At 47.5% G+C, this 22,990-nt stretch overlaps 1 protein-coding gene across 8 annotated transcripts in view; it reads left to right on the forward strand.

Annotated features, from left to right (window-relative positions):
- Positions 1–22,990, forward strand: part of ARHGEF10L (Rho guanine nucleotide exchange factor 10 like) — a 142,597-nt gene that overhangs the window by 20,507 nt on the left and 99,100 nt on the right. For 4 of the 8 annotated variants that reach the window (XM_053400987.1, XM_053400988.1, XM_053400990.1 and 1 more), the window contains exons 5-9: positions 6,859–6,950; positions 9,862–9,942; positions 10,644–10,810; positions 13,738–13,848; positions 17,163–17,265. In XM_053400987.1, the coding sequence (XP_053256962.1) occupies positions 6,859–6,950; positions 9,862–9,942; positions 10,644–10,810; positions 13,738–13,848; positions 17,163–17,265 (554 nt within the window). The remainder of the gene's footprint in view (positions 1–6,858; positions 6,951–9,861; positions 9,943–10,643; positions 10,811–13,737; positions 13,849–17,162; positions 17,266–22,990) is intronic. The other 4 variants (XM_053400991.1, XM_053400994.1, XM_053400995.1 and 1 more) reach the window with 2 other exon arrangements.

Below are 22,990 nucleotides of genomic sequence, written 5' to 3' on the forward strand. Positions count from 1 at the left end.
CCCTCAGGCCTGGAGGGGCTAATGTGGACCCCTGAACCTCCGGATGTGGCCCCCAGAAGCCTCCCCAGGCCACGCCTCTCCCTAGCCCTGCCTTGCACCCTCTTTGAGGGATTTTGCCTGGTTGGAAGTGGTTTCCCTGAAGGTCTCCTACTTTCCAAGAGGGAAGTTGCAGAGAGCAACCAGTTCCACGTATGAAGAAAGGTTGCAGCGTTTGGGTCGTTTAGAGAAAAGAGGACTAAGAAGAGACCTGGTAGAAGTGTATACAATTATGTTTTCCTCCATCTCTTGCGACACTAGAACCGGTGGGCGTGCAACGCAGCTGAATGTTTGAAGATTCAGGTCCGATACAGGAAAATCCTCCATCACATTTGTTGTTGTTGTTGTTTAGTCGTTTAGTCGTATCTGACTCTTCGTGACCCCATGGACCAGACCACACCAGGCACTCCTGTCTTCCACTGCCTCCCGTAGTTTGGTCAAACTCATGCTGGTAGCTTCGACAACACTGTCCAACCATCTCGTCCTCTGTCGTCCCCTTCTCCTTGTGCCCTCCATCTTTCCCAACATCAGGGTCTTTTCTAGGGAGTCTTCTCTTCTCATGAGATGGCCAAAGTATTGGAGCCTCAGCTTCAGGATCTGTCCTTCCAGTGAGCACTCAGCCTGATTTCCTTCAGAATGGATAGGTTTGATCTTCTTGCAGTCCATGGGACTCTCAAGAGTCTCCTCCAGCACCATAATTCAAAAGCATCAATTCTTCGGCGATCAGCCTTCTTTATGGTCCAGCTCTCACTTCCATACATCACTATTGGGAAACCTCCTTCACATAGCGCAGAGGTATCCTGCGGAACTTGCTGCCACAAGAGGCAGCGGTGGTCACCAACTTGGACGGCTTTAAAAGAGGATGGGACAAATTCACAGAGGAGGAGAAGAGGGCTATAGATTGCTACTGGTCGCAGTGGCCCTGTTCTGCAGGAGGAGAGAGGGATGATGTGCTTGGATGCTGTTTCTGAGTTTCTTTTTTGTGACATCTGGTCGGCCACTGTGAGAACAGGATACAGATTAGATGGGCCACTGGCTTGATCAGGCAGAGCTCTTAGGTTTTTAACTCTGCAAAGGTAAAATCCACAGCGGTATATAAGCATACCAGCCAAACATTTCACCTGAAATAGCAATTTCCCTCTATGCGGGTCCCCACGACATTGCAGAGTACAGCTCAAGAAAGCCACCATGCTGCTTTCTGCCTGCAGATTCTTAAGGAAGGGGAAAAAACACAAAACATATTTCCAAAAACCTGGTTGCTTAATCAGTCTGTTATTCAGCTTATTTCCATAAGCCCACTTAATTTAATTGCTGTTTTCTTCCCGCTGATTACCTGGAGTTTGGTTTTGAGAGCCAGCTTTGCTGTTGACAGCCTAAATATTTACATTGTTTCCTTATGTTGACGGTCCAAAACAAATGTTGTGCGGGATTAAGTAGATTCAATACGGATAAAAGAAAGTCCTCCTCCGCCCAGGGCGCAGTTAAACTATGGAACTCCCTGCCACAAGAGGCGATGCTGACTGGTGGCCGCTAACTTGGATGGTGTGTTTTCGTTAAAGACCCTCAGCACATGCTCAGAGGTGCCCTGTTTCCATGTATGTCTCTTATTCCCATTTGTGGATCAGTCAGGGATTAATTCCCTCAATTTCACCTTTTCCTTAGAGCAAGCCTGGGGGCCTCCCTCCATGTTGTGCCTGGTGAACTTTTTACGTACACAGTGGCCAGGGGTGAGCATCTTGTCCTAAGGGTGTCCCCAAGCTTTTGTTGCTGAAGTTTTGGCTTTCTGGCCAGAGGAGCAGGGATGTGGGATAAGGAACTTGCGAAACGTAGATCCGGGAGGTGACATATGAACTTTGGAATCTGGGGGCCTTTAGAAAAAAAGAGGAAGCAGTTTTGGGAATCCAGGAAGACGGGGATTTCCAAAATGTCATGGAAAGGCAGGTTTTAATATATATCCCAGACCAGATGGCGGTGGTCAAGGTGGAAGTCCAATACTGGCCTCTAGTGGCAGCTGGGGAAAAAAGTATTTATTTTTGAATGGCTGTTACAATTGCACTATTACAGTGGTACCTCGGGTTACATACGCTTCAGGTTACAGACTCCGCTAACCCAGAAATAGTACCTCGGGTTAAGAACTTTGCTTCAGGATGAGAACAGAAATCGTGCTCTGGCGGCACGGCGGCAGCAGGAGGCCCCATTAGCTAAAGTGGTGCTTCAGGTTAAGAACAGTTTCAGGTTAAGAACGGACCTCCGGAACGAATTAGGTTCTTAACCTGAGATACGACTGTATTATTGATTTATGAATGGGGAAGGGCAGAATTATATGAACCTAGAGAAGCTGCCTTTTTCAGAATATTGGACCACCTTAAACTGTCACAGCCTATCCTACAATTGTAATACCCATTCAGTTTTTTAATTTTTGTTGGCTCCCGGCTGCCATTAGATTCTTTGACCGTTGAAAGTGGGGTGAGACCACTTTATTTTATTTTAATTGACTGCTTTGATATCCAGCTTCTTTGCTCCAAAGAGCTGAAGGTGGCATATATACTTCTCTTCCTTCCCATTTCATCGGCACAACAACCCTGTGAGTTAGTTTAGCCTGAGAGTTACTACCCTAAAGTCGCCCGGTAAACTTCATGTGGCTGAGTTGGGGGAGTTGAACCCCAGAGCCTAATCCAGCGCTCTAGCCACTGCACCACATTGCAGAAGGGACCTTCATGCCACTCCTATTCTGCTACAGTTGGAGTTCCTCTAAAACCTAAGTGACTTGCCTTTCTATCCAAAACCAACACAATTAATTAATTTCAGGGTGCTTTGGTAGGGAAGTTGCTATTGTGGCTTCCTCCAATGACTCTTGGGAACAGAAATTTGTTCAGGGGGCTGGGCATGGCTAAGGGAGACCCCTGCTCATGGAGCTACAATTCCCAGAGTTCCACGGGAGGAGGGATTGGTTGTAAGAGAACTCTGGGCATGTGCATAGTGCCTTATTTTTTTTCAACTCGGGACTCAAGGATTGCAGAATATGCCAGTCTGGTAGGAGCACAGATCTCTTATTATTTTCCTTTAGAACAGAAGAGTCCTGCTGGTTCAGGGCAATGGCCTACCAAGGACTAATATATAAAAGGTAAAGGTAAAGAACCCCTGGATGGTTAAGTCCAGTTAAAGGAGACTATGGGGTTGCGGTGCTCATCTCGCTTTCAGGCTGAGGGAGCTGCCATTTGTCCACAGACAGCTTCCTGGGTCCTGTGGCCAGCATGGCTAAACCGCTTCTGGCGCACCAGGACATCGGGACAGAAGCCAGAGTGCACAGAAATGCTGTTTACCTTTCTGCTGCAGTGGTACCTATTTATCTACTTGCACTGGTATGCTTTCGAACTGCTAGGTTGGCAGGAGCTGGGACAAAGCAATGGGCGCTCACCCTGTCACGGGGATTCGAACCGCTGACCTTCTGATCGGCAAGCCCAAGAGGCTCGGTGGTTTACTGGTCAGTTAAAATGTTAAAAACGTTTTAGAAACATGTGACACCAGAGTGCGATGTAGAGCAGCGATCCCTTGCCAATGTAAATTTGCATTGAGAGCTGTATTATGGTTGTGTTTTTTTAGTGTTTTTACAATTCAGTGTAGATCCAGCATTCTGTCCTCACAGTGGCCAGCCAGATGCTTATTATGGGAAGCGCACAAGCATTCCCACTTTGCACCCCTTTTGCATATCCTTATGCTGGAAAGGGACTTGCTGCATTGGAATTGAATTCTGCTTCTCAATCGTAGCTTTTCTTCCCCCCCTTTAAGAAGCAAGTTTCTAGACTTCATGATTTGAGAGATTAAAGCTTCTCCACCAACTGCCTTTGATATATGTAATATACACACACACACACACACACACACACACACACACACACGAGTCTGCTGGTCCCAGCAAAGGAAGAATGGACACAAAAACTTATGGAGTATGCAGAAATGGCGAAGCTTACCAGAAGAATAAGAAACCAAGATAACAAACTTTCTATAAAAGAATGAAAATTCTTTCGGATTGAATATTTACAGATAAATTGCAAACAGATAAACACATGGGCAGGATTATTGTAATAACCTGCAGTTTCATAAGAGTATATATTTAAAGTAGATGAATAAATGAACAAATTAATTTGGATATGCAGAAGATATTAAAATTAATTAAAGGAACCGCAGAAAGGGGGGGGGTCAAGTTTTGGAAATGTCAAAATGATTGTAAAATCAGTGAAATGTATAAATTTGGAAAGTATATTAAAAACACACACACAAAGGCCAGCGGCTCATCTAGTCCAGTATCCTGTTCTCACAGTAGTCCAGTGGGAAACCGGCAAGCAGGATTCGAACACAGGAGCAGCTGTCCCCTCCTGCGGTTTCCAGCAGCTGGTACCCAAAAGCATCGCTGCCTCCAGCTTTTCTTTCCTCCTCTGTCAACGAGAGGATTTTAGCAATCCATTTCCAAAGCCCAGCCATTAAGGGACGTGTGTGTGTGTGTGTGTGTGTGTGTGTGTGTGTGTGTGTGCAGGCAGGCAGAGAGCCAGCAAGAGGCGAGGCCTGGCATCTTCAGAAGGATGCTGAGCTTGGTGGCGGGGTGGAGCAAAGCAGCTGAGGAGGGCGAGGCGGAAATATTGATCGCTGCCTTGCCTGGGCACTGTCAGCATAAAGGCAAGAGGCAGAGAAATTGCGCCTTCCACTGCAGCGAAAGGAGTCGAGGATAAAATGGCGCAGCAGCCTTTGGAAGCCGGAGCTGCAGACTCGGGGCCCACAAGCTGCCTTTAAGGGTAGGTCAACTGAGCTCATCTGGGGATAATTTCTCCCACTGCATAGTCTGTCCCATTGCTGCAATTTGGGTAGTGGGCAGGGCAGGTGTTGAGACTGAAGCCGCAAACCTCTTCCCTCCCCACTGTGTTTTCCTCTTGTGCTGCTGCTCTTAGATAGCAAGCCTGTGGGGAGGGAGCCTCTGGTTTTGAGTAGCTGCAGGGGAGCTGTGCTGGGAGCTCTTTTGGCACGAGTGCAAGGTGTAGATGCTCAAAAGCCGGGGGGGGTGAGGGGAGGAGGAGCCTCAGGTTCGGGGGCCAAATGTATCCGCTCTCCCCAGTTGACCTTCCAGAAGTGCTTTGTGCCTGGCTGCAAAAGTTTCCTCGAACTCTGTTTGCGTGTAATAGCTAGCCTAATGTGCAGAGGTGAAATTTGCTTCCATCCACTTTTGCAAATGGACCTGCCCACCTCTGGCACGTGACCCCTGAAGGGAATTGCATGCTCAGCTTTTGCTGAAAGCTGTGCTGATAAAGTATCAGTCATCCTCTGTGGGAGGGACTTCATAACTTAGGGGCTGCCACCGAGAAGGCCCTGTTCTGAACCAACCTCTAAGAGCAGGAAAGGAACCAAGAAGACCCTATTTGCCAATCTTAAACCCCCTCCCCAATCCACCAAGGGGGAAGAATGTAGCCTTTCGGCTATTTGGGGCATGAGTCATTTAGGGTTTTAAACTTTTAACGTTTAAAACATTTTGATAAAACAAAATTTCACTAAAGTCAAATTAGGACTCCATGTGGTTGTCAGTTGTGACTTAAAAACATCAGGAGTGCACAGCTGGATCAGGCTGGTCGCCCCTCAGGTCCAGCATCCTGTTCTCACTGTTGCCCAACCAGATGCTCCAAAATCCACAAGCAGGATTCGAACACAAGACCACCCTCCCCTCCTGCAGTTTCCTGCAACTGGTATTCAGACGCGCTGAGGCCTCCAGCTGTGGAGGCATGGCTTGGCCATTATGACTGGTAGCCGCCAGAAACCCAATTCTCCACCTCAAATTTGTCTGCTTCACTTTTAAAGCCTTCCGCGTTGGTGGCAATTTCTGCCTCCTGTGGCAGGGAGTTCCACATGTTAACTGTGCCGCATGAAGACAGACTTCCGTTTGTCTCTCCTGAGTCTTCCAACATTCAGCTTCCGTGTGTTCCAGTGAGGGGGAAGCAAACTTGTTTATGCGCTTTCTCCACGCCACGTATAATTCTAGAAATGTCTACCATATCACCTTTTACGAGCCTTTTCTCTAAGCTAAAAAATCCCCATATTTATCTGTTTTATTTATTAGATTCATCATAAGATCTCAGGGCGATTCAACAGGGTAAAAATATTGCTTTTTGGCCAGAATACTTAGGAGTGGTGTGTGTGTGTGTGGCAGCTTTGCTCTGACCTGGGTTGTAAAACGGAACACCCTTTTAAAAATCACTCCTGCGAATTCAAAAACCTTGGAAGTGCCGCAAACCGGTTTGGCAAAGTCTGTAAAAGAGCACCGACTTTCTGTGTTTGCCGAGAAACCACATTGCGAAGATCTGGAGGTGGATGTCTGTTAAGTTGTGGGTGAACATGTCAGATGACACAGCGATTCTTCAAACAGCTCTTGTTTATTCACAGGCCAGAACAGAACTGAACTGAAGGGTTCAGCCAGCCTACTTATATAGAGCTCCACTAGAAACGCAACAGTAACCATTTTCTGTAATTATCCAGTCACTGAACGTCACTTTCAATCCCTTATTTGCATATGTGGACCTGAGTGAAAACTATCTACAGTATCCCCCTGCTGGCCCAGGGTGAGAACTTCAGTACATAACAATGTCCTTGACTGCCTGCCCACGGCTATCCTCCTTCTGAGCCTGAGTTTGAACAGGATCCCTGCTTGTGTGCCTGTATTTTTAAAAGCGAAGGGCAGGTGCGCTGAGCCGCCGGGAGCTTACAGGTCTTTTGGGCTGTGGGGTGCGGAGGAAACGGCTTGAGGGATCAGCCCGTCTCAAGGTTGTCCCTTTTTACCTTCAGGTTCCTGGGCGCCGTCAGCAATGGGGAGATTGCCGGGAGCGCGCAAACTGGGGTGCGGACTCACAGCTGGAAACGGAGGAACTCCCGGAGAGGTAATGGCCTTGGGGGACGTGGCATTTGGGCCTGGATTCCTCTTTTTCTTTTTAAAATTTGTTTATTTTTATTAAGTACAAATTAGAAAACATGCATATTTACAACAAAAGAGAATACAAAGGAAAAAGAAAATACATATAACCAAGGAAAAAAATTAGAGAATACTTTGCCTCTTTTCATATTTACAGTTATTTATACCTCTATAAAATGCTATTCACAATAAAGAAGTGAAATGAAAGATAAGATATCAGAAAAAAGAAAAAAAGAACAAAGAAAAAATAAAGAAGTAAAAGAAAAGGACCATAGGTGAAAATTTGTAAAAGTAGATAAGTATTCACTATACATAGCCGTTTCCCATCTATATTTATATTCAATTATATAATTTCATCTTGTCCTTATCTACCTTAAAATGTGTTGTTGTTTTTTAGAAAGACTTGCACCGTTTGCCTCACGCGTTTTTAATAACCCGTTCATCAGATCCTCTGTTCTTCATATTTTCCCTTTGGATTTCCTTAATGTCTCACTTTGTATTTTTTATATTACACACAAGATTATTCTAAACACAACCAGATTTTTATAGTCGAGCCCCGGTTTTGTAAATAATCATTTAAGAACTCCCATTGCTTCATGACCATGGTTTTGGATTTTCTCCTTATTATATCCGTCAGTTTTGCTAGTTCCAGGTACTTGCAAAGTTTCTCCAACCATTCTCTTTTTGTTGGGATGTTGTCTTCTTTCCAATAGCTAGTAATCAAAATTCTTGCTGCTGTTGTTGCGTATAGAAATAAGTTCGTTTTATCTTCTGGGATATCTTTATCTAAAATTCCTAATAGATATGCCTCTGCCTTTTTTGTGTGTGATGTCCTTATCAATATTTTTATTTCGTCGTGGGCCTGGATTCCTTATGTTGATTCCTGCATTGCAGGGAGTGGATTAGATGACACCTGGGATCTCTCCCAACCTTACGATTCTTTGATTTGGTCATTCATTCATGTTAAAGTGTTGGTGCTGACCTTTAAAGCCCTAAACGGCCTCAGCCCAGTATACCTGAAGGAGCATCTCCACCCCCATCTTTCAGCCCGGACACTGAGGTCCAGCTCTGAGGGCCTTCTGGCGGTTCCCTCATTGTGAGAAGTGAGGTTACAGGGAACCAGACAGAGGGCCTTCTTGATGGTGGCGCCCGCTCTGTGGAACGCCCTCCCTTCAGATATCAAGGAAATAAGCAACCACCTTACTTTTAGAAGACATCTGAAGGCAGCCCATCACCATCATCATTTTTTTATTTGTATACTGTCTTTCTATCTTACAATACTCAAGGCGGTTTACGAGCTAAAGATCTAGCAATATAATGTGATACAAAAATGTGATAATAAAACAAAACTTTAAACTAAGCAACCTACATCAAAAAGTAGCACTCAGCAATTGTTATAGTATAAAATAATAATACCAACATATAAAAGTTAAACAGAAATCCACTCAACAGTTACAATAAATAGTTTCTAAACTATAATCAGTAAAACAACGGCAAGCCACAGTACATAAAATAATACAATGCAAATTGAGAAGCAGAGACTAGAGGGTGGAAAGAGGCCTTGCCTGATGGAGTCTTTTAATGTTTAATGCTGTACAGTGGTACCTCAGGTTACATACACTTCAGGTTACATACGCTTCAGGTTACAGACTCCACTAACCCAGAAATATTACCTCGGGTTAAGATCTTTGCTTCCGGATGTGAACAGAAATGGTGCTCCGGTGGCGTGGCAGCAGCAGGAGGCCTCATTAGCTAAAGTGGTGCTTCAGGTTAAGAACAGTTTCAGGTTAAGAACGGACCTCCAGAACGAATTAAGTTCTTAGCCCGAGGTTCCACTGTATTGTGTTTTTAATATTCTGTTGTGAGTCACCCAGAGTGGCTGGGGAAACCCAGCCAGATTGGAGGGGTATTATTATTATTATTATTATTATTAATAATAATAATAATAATAATAATAATAATAAATTATTATTAAGCAAAGGTTGGGTGCCTATCTGTCCGGCATCCTTTAGCTGTGATTCCTGCTTTGCAGGGGGTTGGACTAGATGACTCTCGAGGTCCCTTTCAACGCTACAATTCTAGGATCTGGGGGTTTGGGGAGTACTCTGGACTCTTTACCATACAAACATGCATGTTTCGTTCCAGAAACCCACAGGTTGTACCCAGCTTAATGAATGAACCCAGAACATAGGATGCTGTGTCATATATGGAGCCCGGATCATTGATCCATCTAGTTCAGTGTCGCCTGCACTGACTGGCAGCAGCTCTCCAGGATTTCAGCCCTGCCAGGAGATGCTGCCAGTGTGGGTTGAGCTTTGGACCTTCTGCCTGCCAAGCAGGTGTTCCGCCACTGATGTGGCCCCTCGGCTCAATATTCTAGTCCTTGTGGTTCTGTATAAAAGGAAACATGGGAAACTGCCTCTCACTGAGTCAGACCATTGGTCCACCTGGCTTAGTATTGTCTGCACTGACTGGTAGCAGCTCTCCAGGATTTCAGGCAGGGTTCTCACCCAGCCCTGCCTGAAGATGCTGTCGGGGATTGAACCTGGGACCTTCTGCACGCGAGGCAGGTGCTCTACCCACTGAGCCACAGTCCTCCCCTGCTTATGCCACGCCAGTTGCCTTCAGTGGGTCTACTCTGTCAAACAGTGAGCATGCACCCCAAGCTCCTAGTCCTCATCGTGGCTTTGCTGTCCCTTCCTTATTGATCGAGCGACGTGGTCCTGTGCACAGGCACTGTTCCAAAAATGCTGTGCAGTGTTTCCGGTTCAACCAGAGTTTCCGGGTGGTAGAAATTTCCCCGTTTATTTTATTTTAATTTTTTTCTGGCCTCGAATCCAGCCACCGCCTCTTTCCACCTTGTGTTGCTGTCGTTCCAGGTGGTCAGGCTAACTCCCCAGCCCCAGAAGATGTGATCTATGATGACGTTCCTTACGAAAATGTGGACCTGATCCAGCGTGGTACGGCACCTCCCACAATGCCTCCTTTACCTATCTAGGTTCTGTGTCTTGTTACCTTGAGCACTATCGTTTCCCCTCCTCCCTATTGATTTTAAATCACAACCACCTGCATTGTTTTCCTGAAAGCATTTTCATCAACACTGAACTCCAAGCCATGGTTTATCAAACGACGATTCACCAAACCGGGGTTTGTTTGAGATGTAGGGTGGCTTTTTCAAATTCCCGTTTTCCTTGTGCAGAAAAAAGTACACAATGAACTTAGTGCGGGCGAAGGAAGATAATACAACTCCATAGTAAGTGTTCTGTAGATCCTCTATTTTAATTTCACTCCCGGCTAAGCTACAGGAAAGCAACTGCATGGGTTGGGCTAGATGATTTTTGGGGGTCCCTTCTAATTTCCAGCACTGAAGGTCTCTAGCCTGGAAGGTTTTGCAAACTGGCCTGCCTTTTCCTGCCTTAATTCATCATACTGGAAACATTATTCCTCGTTCTCTGTGTTATTTCCTCTTTCCACTTTCAGGGGCTGCCTTGCTCTGGCTGTCGCCTCTCATTCTATTCACACCCTTTTTTCCTTTCCTTCTCTCCCTTGGAAGGTTCCTGTTTCAGAGGACCAATATCCATCCATCACCATCCTTCCCCAGTCGCGCCCACTGTTGCGTCTCTGCAGTCCTTTTCACTAACTCCCTGTCTCATCCTTCCAGATTCAGACAAGAGCCTCATCTATGAAGATGTCCATCAGGACGGACCACAGGAGACTGAAGATCTAGGCTGGAGCTCCAGCGAGTTCGAGAGCTACAGCGAGGAATCTGGGGAGGAGAGCAAGCTGGGTGCTGAACCAACAAAGCACAAAGTCTCTTTCCAGCCAAAGGTAACAGGAGAGGGAGAGAATCTTGCACCTCCCTCGTCGGAGGAAATATGCCCCATAATAGCAGTGGCCGGGAATCAGCAGCAGGGAGAGCTCTGGTCCTGCTTGCTGGATCCCCATTGGATGGGCCGTTGGCCTAATCCAGCAGCCAGGTGGTTCTAATGCTTGTGTAGCCTGCTTGACCTTGAGGACTAGGAATTTAGGACTCCGGTCTGAGTGAACACCAATATCTGCTCTGATTTGTTCTCCATGCTTCAAATGAGCATGGAGCAGGGAAGCTGGTGCTCTTCAGATGTTGCTGGACCGACCACAACTCCCATCATCCCTGACCCATTGGGGCTGTGGAGCTGTGGGAAGTTGGAGTCCACCTGGAAGGTTGGAGGTTCCCTGCCTCTGAACTAGACTGTCACTTGCCTTCACCACCCTTGGCTACCTCCACTTAACTTCTCCTAGCTCCCTCCATCGCTTGCCTTCACTGACCCTAGCTCCTTCCATCACTCTCTTTCATGGCCCCTAGTTCATTGCTTGCCTTCACTGACCCTAGCTCCCTCCATCGCTTGCCTTCACTGACCCTAGCTCCTTCCATAACTCTCTTTCATGGCCCCTACTTCATTGCTTGCCTTCACTGACCCTAGCTCCCTCCATCGCTTGCCTTCACTGACCCTAGCTCCTTCCATAACTCTCTTTCATGGCCCCTACTTCATTGCTTGCCTTCACTGACCCTAGCTCCCTCCATCGCTTGCCTTCACTGACCCTAGCTCCTTCCATAACTCTCTTTCATGGCCCCTACTTCATTGCTTGCCTTCACTGACCCTAGCTCCCTCCATCGCTTGCCTTCACTGACCCTAGCTCCTTCCATAACTCTCTTTCATGGCCCCTAGTTCATTGCTTGCCTTCACTGACCCTAGCTCCCTCCATCGCTTGCCTTCACTGACCCTAGCTCCTTCCATCACTCGCTTTCATGGCCCCTACTTCATTGCTTGCCTTCACTGACCCTAGCTGCCTCCATCTCTTGCCTTCACTGACCCTAGCTCCTTCCATCACTCGCTTTCATGGCCCCTAGTTCATTGCTTGCCTTCACTGACCCTAGCTGCCTCCATCACTTGCCTTCACTGACCCTAGCTCCTTCCATAACTCTCTTTCATGGCCCCTACTTCATCGCTTGCCTTCACTGACCCTAGCTCCTTCCATCACTCGCTTTCATGGCCCCTACTTCATTGCTTGCCTTCACTGACCCTAGCTGCCTCCATCACTTGCCTTCACTGACCCTAGCTCCTTCCATAACTCTCTTTCATGGCCCCTACTTCATCGCTTGCCTTCACTGACCCTAGCTCCTTCCATCACTCGCTTTCATAGCCCCTACTTCATTGCTTGTCGTCACTGACCCTAGCTGCCTCCATCACTTGCCTTCACTGACCCTAGCTCCTTCCATCACTCGCTTTCATAGCCCCTACTTCATTGCTTGTCGTCACTGACCCTAGCTGCCTCCATCACTTGCCTTCACTGACCCTAGCTCCTTCCATAACTCTCTTTCATGGCCCCTACTTCATCGCTTGCCTTCACTGACCCTAGCTCCTTCCATCACTCGCTTTCATGGCCCCTACTTCATTGCTTGCCTTCACTGACCCTAGCTGCCTCCATCACTTGCCTTCACTGACCCTAGCTCCTTCCATAACTCTCTTTCATGGCCCCTACTTCATCGCTTGCCTTCACTGACCCTAGCTCCTTCCATCACTCGCTTTCATAGCCCCTACTTCATTGCTTGTCGTCACTGACCCTAGCTGCCTCCATCACTTGCCTTCACTGACCCTAGCTCCTTCCATCACTCGCTTTCATAGCCCCTACTTCATTGCTTGTCGTCACTGACCCTAGCTGCCTCCATCACTTGCCTTCACTGACCCTAGCTCCTTCCATCACTCTCTTTCATGGCCCCTACTTCATCGCTTGCCTTCACTGACCCTAGCTCCTTCCATCACTCTCTTTCATGGCCCCTACTTCATCGCTTGCCTTCACTGACCCTAGCTGCCTCCATCACTTGCCTTCACTGACCCTAGCTCCTTCCATCACTCTCTTTCATGGCCCCTACTTCATCGCTTGCCTTCACTGACCCTAGCTGCCTCCATCACTTGCCTTCACTGACCCTAGCTCCTTCCATCACTCGCTTTCATAGCCCCTAGTTCATTGCTTGCCTTCACTGACCCTAGCTCCTTCCATCACTCGCTTTCATAGCCCCTAGTTCATTGCTTGCCTTCACTGACCCTAGCTGCCTCCATCACAACCCTGTCTTCTGGGGAACCTGTAACCACTCTGGATTCAGCCAGATTAGTAGTCCCATTATCCCTGACTGTTGCCCATGCTGGCCGCTGGGGCTGCTGAAAGTGAAAGAGTCCAGCCACATTTTGTTTCCTTATTTATTACACGGCAGTTATTACTTTTTTACTATTTACTATTTACTATTATTATACACCTTTTTCCTCTTGAGGAGCTCCAGGTGGCATATATAGCACTCCCTCCTCATTTAATCCCCACAGCAACCCTGTGAGAGAGGCTCGGCTGAGAGAAGGCAGTGACTGTTCCCTCAGGTCACACCCAGTGAGCATCATGACCCGGTGGAGGGATTCGAACCCCAGTCCTGGTCCAGCACTCTAACCATTATGCCACACCCACTCAAATAAGGGATCAGGGATGGAGGGCCCTTCTGGACAGTCAAAGGCTGTGTCAGGGCTGCTTATGGCTGCTGGCTGTCCTAACCCCGCTGCTATTTGAGGGTGGCTTGCTGGTGGTTTGGGGTCTTTTGCCTTTTTTCTGGGTCTTGGCTTGGAGCATCGTGTGTCTGCTTACCTGGATTTTTCTGTCTCTGCTTCCCCCCTCCTTGCTGCCGCGGCTTCCTCTATCCTCATGCTGGCTTTTTTTGGGGGGGTGAATGCCAGCTTTCTCCTGACCTTCATAGGTTGAAGGAGAGGTACTCCCGGACTAAGAGGGACATCCAGGCTTTGAAAGTCGGGGGGAGAGATATGCTGAAGCAAAGATACGACGGCAAGGTACTGTCTTTCCTCTGCACCCCACCTCGATTCCCCCCCACTTTTCGTCTGCGTTTGGGTCGCGAATCACACTCTTCCTTTCTGCCAACCCGTTGCCTCTCTCTCTCTCTCTCTCTCTCTCTCTCTCAGCTTTGCAGAAATTAACCTATTAAAATCTAAAAACACTAAAAAGCTGCATCTTTTTCGCCTTGCAGTTTGCTGTCCTACACAGGAAGGGAAGATTTCTTCACTCCAAGGGGTGGGGTGGAGGTGCTGCCAGCCAGTGGGCGGGGCCAGAGGCCAAAGTGGGTGGAGCATAATTGTACCTTTGCAAAGGTATCCCAAGAGTCATCTAGTCCAACCCCCTGCAATACAGCAGCTGTAAACACTATTTATTGCATTTGTATGCCATGGCGCAAGGCAGCGTACATGGCTTTTCTCCTCCTCCTTGGCCTCCTTTAATCTCCACAACAACCCTGCAAAGTAGGTTATGCTGCGAGGCAGTGACTGCCCCCCAAGGTCGCCAGTGAGCTTTATCCCAGTGGGGATTCGAACTCTGCTCTCCCAGGTCCAAGTCCAGCACTCTAACCACTGCACCACTTGGCTTGTTTCGAAGCACACACACACACAACTGTCTCTCTGGCCCTGCCGTACAAGCAAGCAAGAGGCATGATCAGAGCTAAAGGCAAAAACACTCAGATTTCCTACCAAAGCTGAACTTGTTATTTATATTCCCTGCTCCTTTGTTGCCCTGTTAATTCCTATGAGCCACCCATCAGAAATAAAGTGGGGGGGGGCGGGCAACCTGGGAGATGCCCCCCTCACCATGTGCAATGTCATCTCCAAGGAAGGCTTCCTGGTGCCCTCTTTGCTATTCTTTTGGGCTGGCAAATATTTCTTACATTATAGATCCAAGCTAGTGTATAAAGTCTTGGCAAGTATTTTAAACCACTGTTTTTAGTAGAAAGGTCCTTTAAAACAACAACAACCCTGTGTCGTTTTGCAATATATGGGCTGCAGACGCGGGTGGCACTGTGGTCTAAACCACTGAGCCTCCTGGGCTTGCCGATCAGAAGGATGGCGGTTCGAATCCCCGCAACAGGGTGAGCTCCCGTTGCTCTGTCCCAGCTCCTGTCAACCTAGCAGTTTGAAAGCACACCAGTGCAAGTAGATAAATAGGTACCACTGTGGCGGGAAGGTAAATGGCGTTTCCATGCGATCTGGTTTCCATCACGGTGTTCTGTTGCACCAGAAGCGGTTTAGTCCTGCTGGCCACATGACCTGGAAAGCTGTCTGTGGACAAACGCCAGCTCCCTCGGCCTGAAAGCGAGATGAGTGCTGCAACCCCATAATTGCCTTTGACTGGACTTAACCGTCAAGGGGTCCTTTACCTTTACCTTTATATGGGCTGCATTCAAATTCTTGTAGACCCCCTGAAACAAATACAGTGGTACCTCGGGTTACAGACACTTCAGGTTACAGAAGCTTCAGGTTACAGACTCTGCTAACCCAGAAATAGTACCTTGGGTTAAGAACTTTGCTTCAGGATGAGAACAGAAATCGGGAGGCCCCATTAGCTAAAGTGGTGCTTCAGGTTAAGAACAGTTTCAGGTTAAGAACGCACCTCCAGAATGAATTAAGTTCTTAACCCGAGATACCACTTTAGACTGCAGTTAGTCCTGTCCACTAATTTCGACAAGTCTACTCTGTGTAGAACCAGTGTTGGGTGCAACCCTATATAGACCCTCCTTGCAGTTCTGCCCTGGGAATGATGATGGGCCCATTTGAAGGGCGGGTTATCCAATTGGAAAATATGAGAAACTGACAATGACTTTTTGAGAGTGTAAGGCTGCAGGAAGGAGGAGATCACTCCTATTCAGGGGAATCCGGTCTCCCGGCAGCTCCTTTGTTGAATGCAACTCACCCCCTCGCCCTCCCAGTGATTATCAGAGAGAGAAAGACCTGTGCTTTTGCCCCCAAAGGAGTTTGGTTTCCTTGGTGGGAGTTTTGCTAGGAAATACTAAGTCCACAATGCATCTGAATTGCTGGAAGCTGCAGGAGGAGAGTTTGATTTTGCGTTCGAATCCTGATTGCAGGTTTCCCAACAGGGGCACCATGAGAACAGGCTGAGAGGGACCTGACAGGCCATCGACCTCTTCCATCTGCACTGGCTCTTCTTATGAGTAACAGTGGCAGAGGGCTGCCGCCCTCATGCCTGCCTCATGCATGCCATGAAAGCCAGTGTGGTGTAGTGGTTAAGAGCGGTAGATTCGTAATCTGGGGAACCGGGTTCGCGTCTCCGCTCCTCCACATGCAGCTGCTGGGTGACCTTGGGCTAGTCACACTTCTTTGAAGTCTCTCAGCCCCACTCACCTCACAGAGTGTTTGTTGCGGGGGAGGAAGGGAAAGGAGAATGTTAGCCGCTTTGAGACTCCTTCCTTCGATATCAAATCCAAACTCCTCCTCTTCTTCTTCTTCTCTTGGGCTTCCTGCAACCACCTGTGAGAACAGGATGCTTTGCTAGATGGGCCGACGGCCTGATCCACAAATGGTGGCAGCTATGTTTCTGAATCCCAGTTGCTGGAGACCACCAGAGGGGGAAAAGGCTCTTTTGCTCAAATTCCACTTGTGGGTTACCCTTTGTGGCGTCTGGGTGACCGCTGCAGCAATAATAATAATAATAATAATAATAATAATAATAATAATTTATTTATTTATACCCCACCCATCTGGCTGGGTTTCCCCAGCCACTGTGGGCGGCTCTCAACAGAATATTAAAAACACGATAAAACATCAAACATAAAAAACTTCCCTAAACAGGGCTGCCTTCAGATGTCTTCTAAAAGTCTGGTAGTTATTTTTCTCTTTGACATATGGTGGGAGGGCGTTCCACAGGGCAGGTGCCACTACCAAGAAGGCCCTCTGCCTGGTTCCATGTAACCTCACTTCTCGGAGCGAGGGAACTGCCAGAAGGCCCTTGGTGCTGGACCTCAGTGTCTGGGCCGAACGATGGGGGTGGAGATGCTCCTTCAGGAATACTGGGCCGAGGCCTTTTAGGGCAGGCTTCCTCAAACTCGGCCCTACAACTCCCATGATCCCTAGCTAGCAGGACCGGTGGTCAGGGATGATGGGAATTGTAGTCTCAAAACATCTGGAGGGACGAGTTTGTGGAAGCCTGGTTCAGGGCTTGTAAGGTCAGCACCAACACTTTGAATTGTGAAATTCTTTGAAAAGAAGTTGATTGCTGGATGAGATGGGCGCTGGGCATTATCTAGCCCAGCTTCTCCTTACGTTCTTGTGCTGATTTCTCTCCTTCTGCACCTGGTTCCTCGCAGATGACCCAGCTGATGAAAGCGGCCAAGAGTGGCACGAAGGATGGCCTCGAGAAGACCAAGATTGCCGTCATGAGGACTTTCTTGAACAGGAAGGATGTTCCAGGTAACCTTTCTTTCTGTTAGTGTTAGCCGTGCTTTCTTGGGTGACTTAGTGCAAAGGACCCGAGAGCCCTGCTGGATCGCAGCAAGGACCTCTCCAGTCCAGAATCCTTTTCCCCATGCTAACCAATCGGATGCCTTCAGGAAGGGCTCTCCTCTCCTTATCCTGAATGAACTTTTCACCCATTTTGATGCCTAGCCATGGCTTCTTCCCAAGAAACTTGGCATGCTCTGTCTCCCCGATGAAGGATGGGATGCTCAGAGGCCACAAACCACGATGGCAATGTTCTCCCTCCACTGATGGCTCAGGACCGCAATGCCTCAAGGACCGCCTCGCTCCAGTTCTATACTATTACAGTGGTACCTCGGGTTACATACGCTTCAGGTTACATACGCTTCAGGTTACAGACTCCGCTAACCCAGAAATATTACCTCAGGTTAAGAACTTTGCTTCAGGATGAGAACAGAAATTGTGCTCCGGTGGCGCAGCGGCGGCGGGAGGCCCCATTAGCTAAAGTGGTGCTTCAGGTTAAGAACCGTTTCAGGCTAAGAACAGGCCTCCAGAACGAATTAAGTTCTTAACCCGAGGAACCACTGTATTCTATTTCTATGCCACTTTTTATTTATTCAAATCAATCCCAAAGCAGCTTACAAACAAAAGATAAAAATAAGATAATGGAACATCACAAATACGGCGTAAATCGTATGGAAAACATAACAGATCATCAATAAAACAATCCCAAATTCCAAATAAAACAATTACCATCTATGTAACACTATTAGCAACCCCCCCCCAAAAAATAAGCTAAACATCACAGTTACACCAAAGATCGTATTATAGGATTCACAAAGTACGACAGCATTCATATCTATGAAACAATATGAACGACATATGAACCTACCCAGACTCTGAGATCTTCTGAGGCCCTTCTTCGTGTGCCTCCTCCATGAGAGGTCCAGAGGGTGGCAACACGAGAACGGGGCCTTCTCCGCAGCGGCTCCCCATCTGTGGAATGCTCTCCCCAAGGAAGTTTGCCTGGCGCCTTCATTATACAGCTTTAGGCATCAGGCAAAAACGTTCCTTTTTAACCAGGCCTTTGGCTGATTGACATCAAATGCCTTTTTAAAATGTGTTGGGGAGGGGGGGTTATTGGATAGTTTTGTTATTATTTTTATTACCTATTTGGTATTTTTATATTGCGATTTTATGTTGTAACCACCTTGAGACCTGCGAGTATAAGGCGGTATACAAATTTAATAAATAATAATAATAATAATATTAATAATAATAATAATAATAATGGCTACCATTGCTGGGAATCACAACTGGGGAGTGTTGCTGTTGTCCTCAGGTCCTGCTTAGAGGATTCTCATTGGGGAAACCTAGTTGGCCACCATGCTGGCGTGATTCTGTGGCAAAGCTCTTCTTAGGTTTCTCAGGTTTGGTCTTTCCCCGTCTGGAATTCCCAGACACTTTCTCTTTCGTTTCACTTCAGAGCTTGAGTCATACATTCACATCCTGCTTCTGTCTCCATCACAACCGCTTCCATTGAGTCACTGAGAAAAACTCCCGTGCGCTGCAGAGAGGACGATGAATTTTGGTGTGCGCGCACGTCACAGCAATGGTTCTTGTCATGTGGCTTCTGGTGCAGCAAAACATCCTGCTCTTAAAAATAGCATAAGACTCATGCACGGGCGTCGTCAGGGTTTATGTTAGGGAGGGCAGGATTCATGTTAGTAAGAAGGCAGAACTGAGTTATCTGCTACACGATTGATCGGTTAGTTAAGTACCACATTTTTTGCTCTATAAGACTCACTTTTTCCCTCCTAAAAAGTAAGGGGAAATGTGTGTGCGTCTTATGGAGCGAATGCAGGCTGCGCAGCTATCCCAGAAGCCAGAACAGCAAGAGGGATTGCTGCTTTCACTGCGCAACGATCCCTCTTGCTGTTCTGGCTTCTGAGATTCAGAATATTTTTTTTCTTGTTTTCCTCCTCCAAAAACTAGGTGCGTCTTGTGGTCTGGTGTGTCTTATAGAGTGAAAAATACGGTATTTTTGTTTATTTACCTTGGGGGGTGGGGGTGGGGCAGCTACGCCCATGGAGCCATGGGGTGTCTAAAGAGAACTCAGCACACGCACCCACTGGTGGAGGAAGAGGAGTGTGGGGGGAGTCCACTGCCCCTGGCAGCGTGATCCTGGTGGGGTCCCATCGTGGCTGCGCCCACGCCCGCACTGGGTGCCGTGCCCCCACAGGTGGCATGCCACGCCCCTGGGATGCACGCCAGCCCCAGCTCTCCGCCCCCCGGTGCCGGACCATGAAGCTCCACCACTGCACACACCCCTGTTCCTAAAAATAAAATAAAAATCCACTGTCCTACTTAGGGGATGAGTGTCTAGCACCATGGTTGTAGCTGTACAGTAGTACCTCTGGATGCGAACGGGATCTGTTCCAGAGCCCTGTTCGCATCCTGAGTAGAACGTAACGCGAGTGTGCATGCGTGGCTCACGTTTCACCACTTCCGCGCACACGCATGACGTCATTTTGAGCATCTGTGCATGCGTGAGCGGCGAACCCCAGAAGTAATGTGTTCTGTTACTTCCGGGTTGCCACGGAGCGTAACCTGAAAATGCTCAACCTGAAGCATATTTAACCCGAGGTATGACTGTACAGTGGTACCTCAGGTTAAGTACTTAACTCGTTCCGGAGGTCTGTTCTTAACCTGAAACTGTTCTTAACCTGAAGCACCACTTTAGCTAATGGGGCCTCCTGCTGCTGCTACGCCTCCGGAGCACAATTTCTGTTCTCATCCTGAAGCAAAGTTCTTAACCTGAGGTACTATTTCTGGGTTAGCGGAGTCTGTAACCTGAAGCGTATGTAACCCGAGGTACCACTGTAAAGGCTTTTTTTAAAAAACTAAAAATCTTGCATTACCCTACACTGTCTTGTAAATCCCTCTGGCCCTTGATGTCTGCTAAATGTGTCGAGGGGACATATTTATTTTGTTTCTTCTTGCTATGTTTTATATTCCCTCTTGCTTCCAAAGAGGCTGCTGTGGTTTTGCTTTTCTCTTCCCTGGATGATGAGGGACCCTTGGTGAGCATGCTTTGGGTTCGGCCCGTCAGCCTGCATCTTCTGTCCGATGGGGACGGTATTTCCCCACCTCCAGCTTCCAGGGATCTCACACGTTCTCCCAGAATTGTCACAGATTATACACAGAGGCTCTGAGATTACATCTGCAAGCTCCTTTTAGTACCCTTAGGTGCTGCTCAACAGGCCCTGGAGATTTGAATTCACTTAAAATAGCTAGGTGTTCCCTTCCTACTTCTTTTCCTATCTTGGGCTACAGCCCCCCTCGCATCATTTATTCTGTTATTACCAGGTTGGGCATTGCTTTCCCTTTGGGTTAAGACAGAGGCAAAGTAGGTGTTTATCAGTTCTGCCTTCTCTCATCTTTAGGTGAAGCCGTGGCTGTTTAAAGGGATTTTTTTTTTCTGGCGGGACTCAAGCATACGCAGTAACGGCACCTTTTCCCCCTGAGAAGAAAATCACTGGTGATGTTGTAGGGCTTTAAATGTACCTCCTCCTCCTCCTCCTCCTCCTCCTCCTCCTCCTTCTTCTGCGATCCCTCGTGGCCGAATAAGATTGTCTTCCATAAACACGGTTTTAACAGTGAGTCCATAAGTGACTGTGGAGGCCAATTCTGGATCCTCACGTCCTTCCACAGTGGGGACCCACTGGCGGACGAAGGTGGGGGCGGGGGAAGCGGCCTGCCTCGGGTGCCATCCTGGGTGTGTGTGTGCCACCGTGGCCGCCCCTGCCCCCCCGGGACTCGCCACCCCCCCAAGACACTCGCTGTTCGCTGCGGACCCCTGGGACTTGCGCCACTTGCCGCGCACGCCCCAGGATGTACGTTGCTCCCAGTGCTGAAGCAGGTAGCTCTGCCACTGTGGGGACCTAGGTTTCCGGGCAGGAGTTGATCATGGTGATTCCTGGCCTGGCAGCCCAAACTTTGGCACCACTGTGAGGCCATTCGTGTCTGGGAGGGCCAACTAAGTTTTACTCATTGAAATTACCAGAGGATCCACATGAATTTCAGTGGCTTGCTTTCTTTCTTTCTTTCTTTCTTTCTTTCTTTCTTTCTTTCTTTCTTTCTTTCTTTCTTTCTTCTTTGGCGATCCCTCGTAGCCAAGTATGATTGTCTTCCATAAACATGGTTTTAACAGTGAGTCCGTAGGTGACCGTGGAGGCCAATTCTGGATCCACACGTCCTTCCACAGTGGGGACATAGGTTTACGGGTGGGAGTTGATCACGGTGAGGGTTTTCCAAACGTGCCTTCCTCGTCGCCCGTTTCTCCCTTTCGTCCTGAGTTCGACTTCAAAGCCCATGACACCTTTGGTACGCCCACAACTTACACAGGGGTTACGTTCGGGCAAAGGCAAAAGCGCGGAAAGTAAGGAAGACTCCCCCCCCCCGAACCTCTCCCGCATGACTAGACCTACCTTACCTGTGAGATTTTACTGGAATCCTATACAGCCTTCCAGAAGCCTCATGCAACCTTCCCAGAGCCTAGTAGAGGGCTTATAAAGCTCTTTTAGCAGCAGCAAAATCCAGCACAGAAAGTGCCTTTTAAGCCCTCTGCCATCCTTACTGGGTTCCAGGAAGCTTACATGTCGTCTCGGACAGTCTCTTCTGACTGTTCCTCACCCCTCAAATGACTCTGTGTTCATTCATTTATTTTCCCAGCATCTGTGCAAAGCTGCAGCCGTGTAACTAAATCACACGTAAAGTAGCTTTTTTTAAAAAAAATAAATTGTTTGTTTCACAAGGAAATCTTTAATAAAAACAAACAAACAAACAAATAAATAAATAAATAAACAATAGGTTTATTTGCTGCATGGTGCAGGTGGGGCTCATAGCAGCTGCCCACCCCAATTCTGTCTGTTTGTCTGTCTGTCTGTCTGTCTGTCTGTCTGTCTCTCTCTCTCTCTCTCTCTCTCTCACACACACACACACGCACGCACGGAAAGTACAGCGATCCTTTCCCTTGCGTGTGCCACGCTGAGTTCACAAGGAGGATTCCCAGCCACAGGGCTTCTGAGGCTACAAAACCCCACTTCCCTCTCTGGGCAGTTGCAAAACATCCTTGGGGGTGTACCTCCTTGCAGGATCTGCTGACGTGGGCAAAATGAACAACTGGGAACAAGCGGAACTTGCTTGGGTTTTTCATGTTTCTTTCCTCTTATAGCTTCACTGACTTAACCAGGGCAAATACATGCATATATATATATATATATATATATATATATATATATGATATTTATTAAAGTTTCAAAAAGAATTACAGGGTAAAAAAAAAAGAAAAAAAGAAGAGAAAAAATACAAAATACAGAAAAATAAAAAAACCATTAAAACATATCAATCTTTTCATGTCTTGCTTATTTCCCTGACCTCCTCACACCTCCCTTTTTTGTATTCCAGTTCAATTAGTTAATTCAGCAAATCCTTTCCTTCCTTGTTTTTATCTTAATCCTTTACCTTAATGTATTGTAACTTTGCATTCTCACCTAATAACAGACCATTTTTACATACTCCTTTATGACATTACCGCTAAAACCACTTAGCTTCATTCCGACACCCTTCTAACATTCATTAATTTTACAGTGTTTATATAAGTAGTCTTTCAATTTCTTCCAATCTTCTTCTACCGACTCTTCTCCCTGGTCTTGGA

The sequence above is a fragment of the Podarcis raffonei genome, chromosome 8, assembly GCF_027172205.1.
Source record: "Podarcis raffonei isolate rPodRaf1 chromosome 8, rPodRaf1.pri, whole genome shotgun sequence".
Taxonomy (NCBI): Eukaryota; Metazoa; Chordata; class Lepidosauria; order Squamata; family Lacertidae; genus Podarcis; species Podarcis raffonei.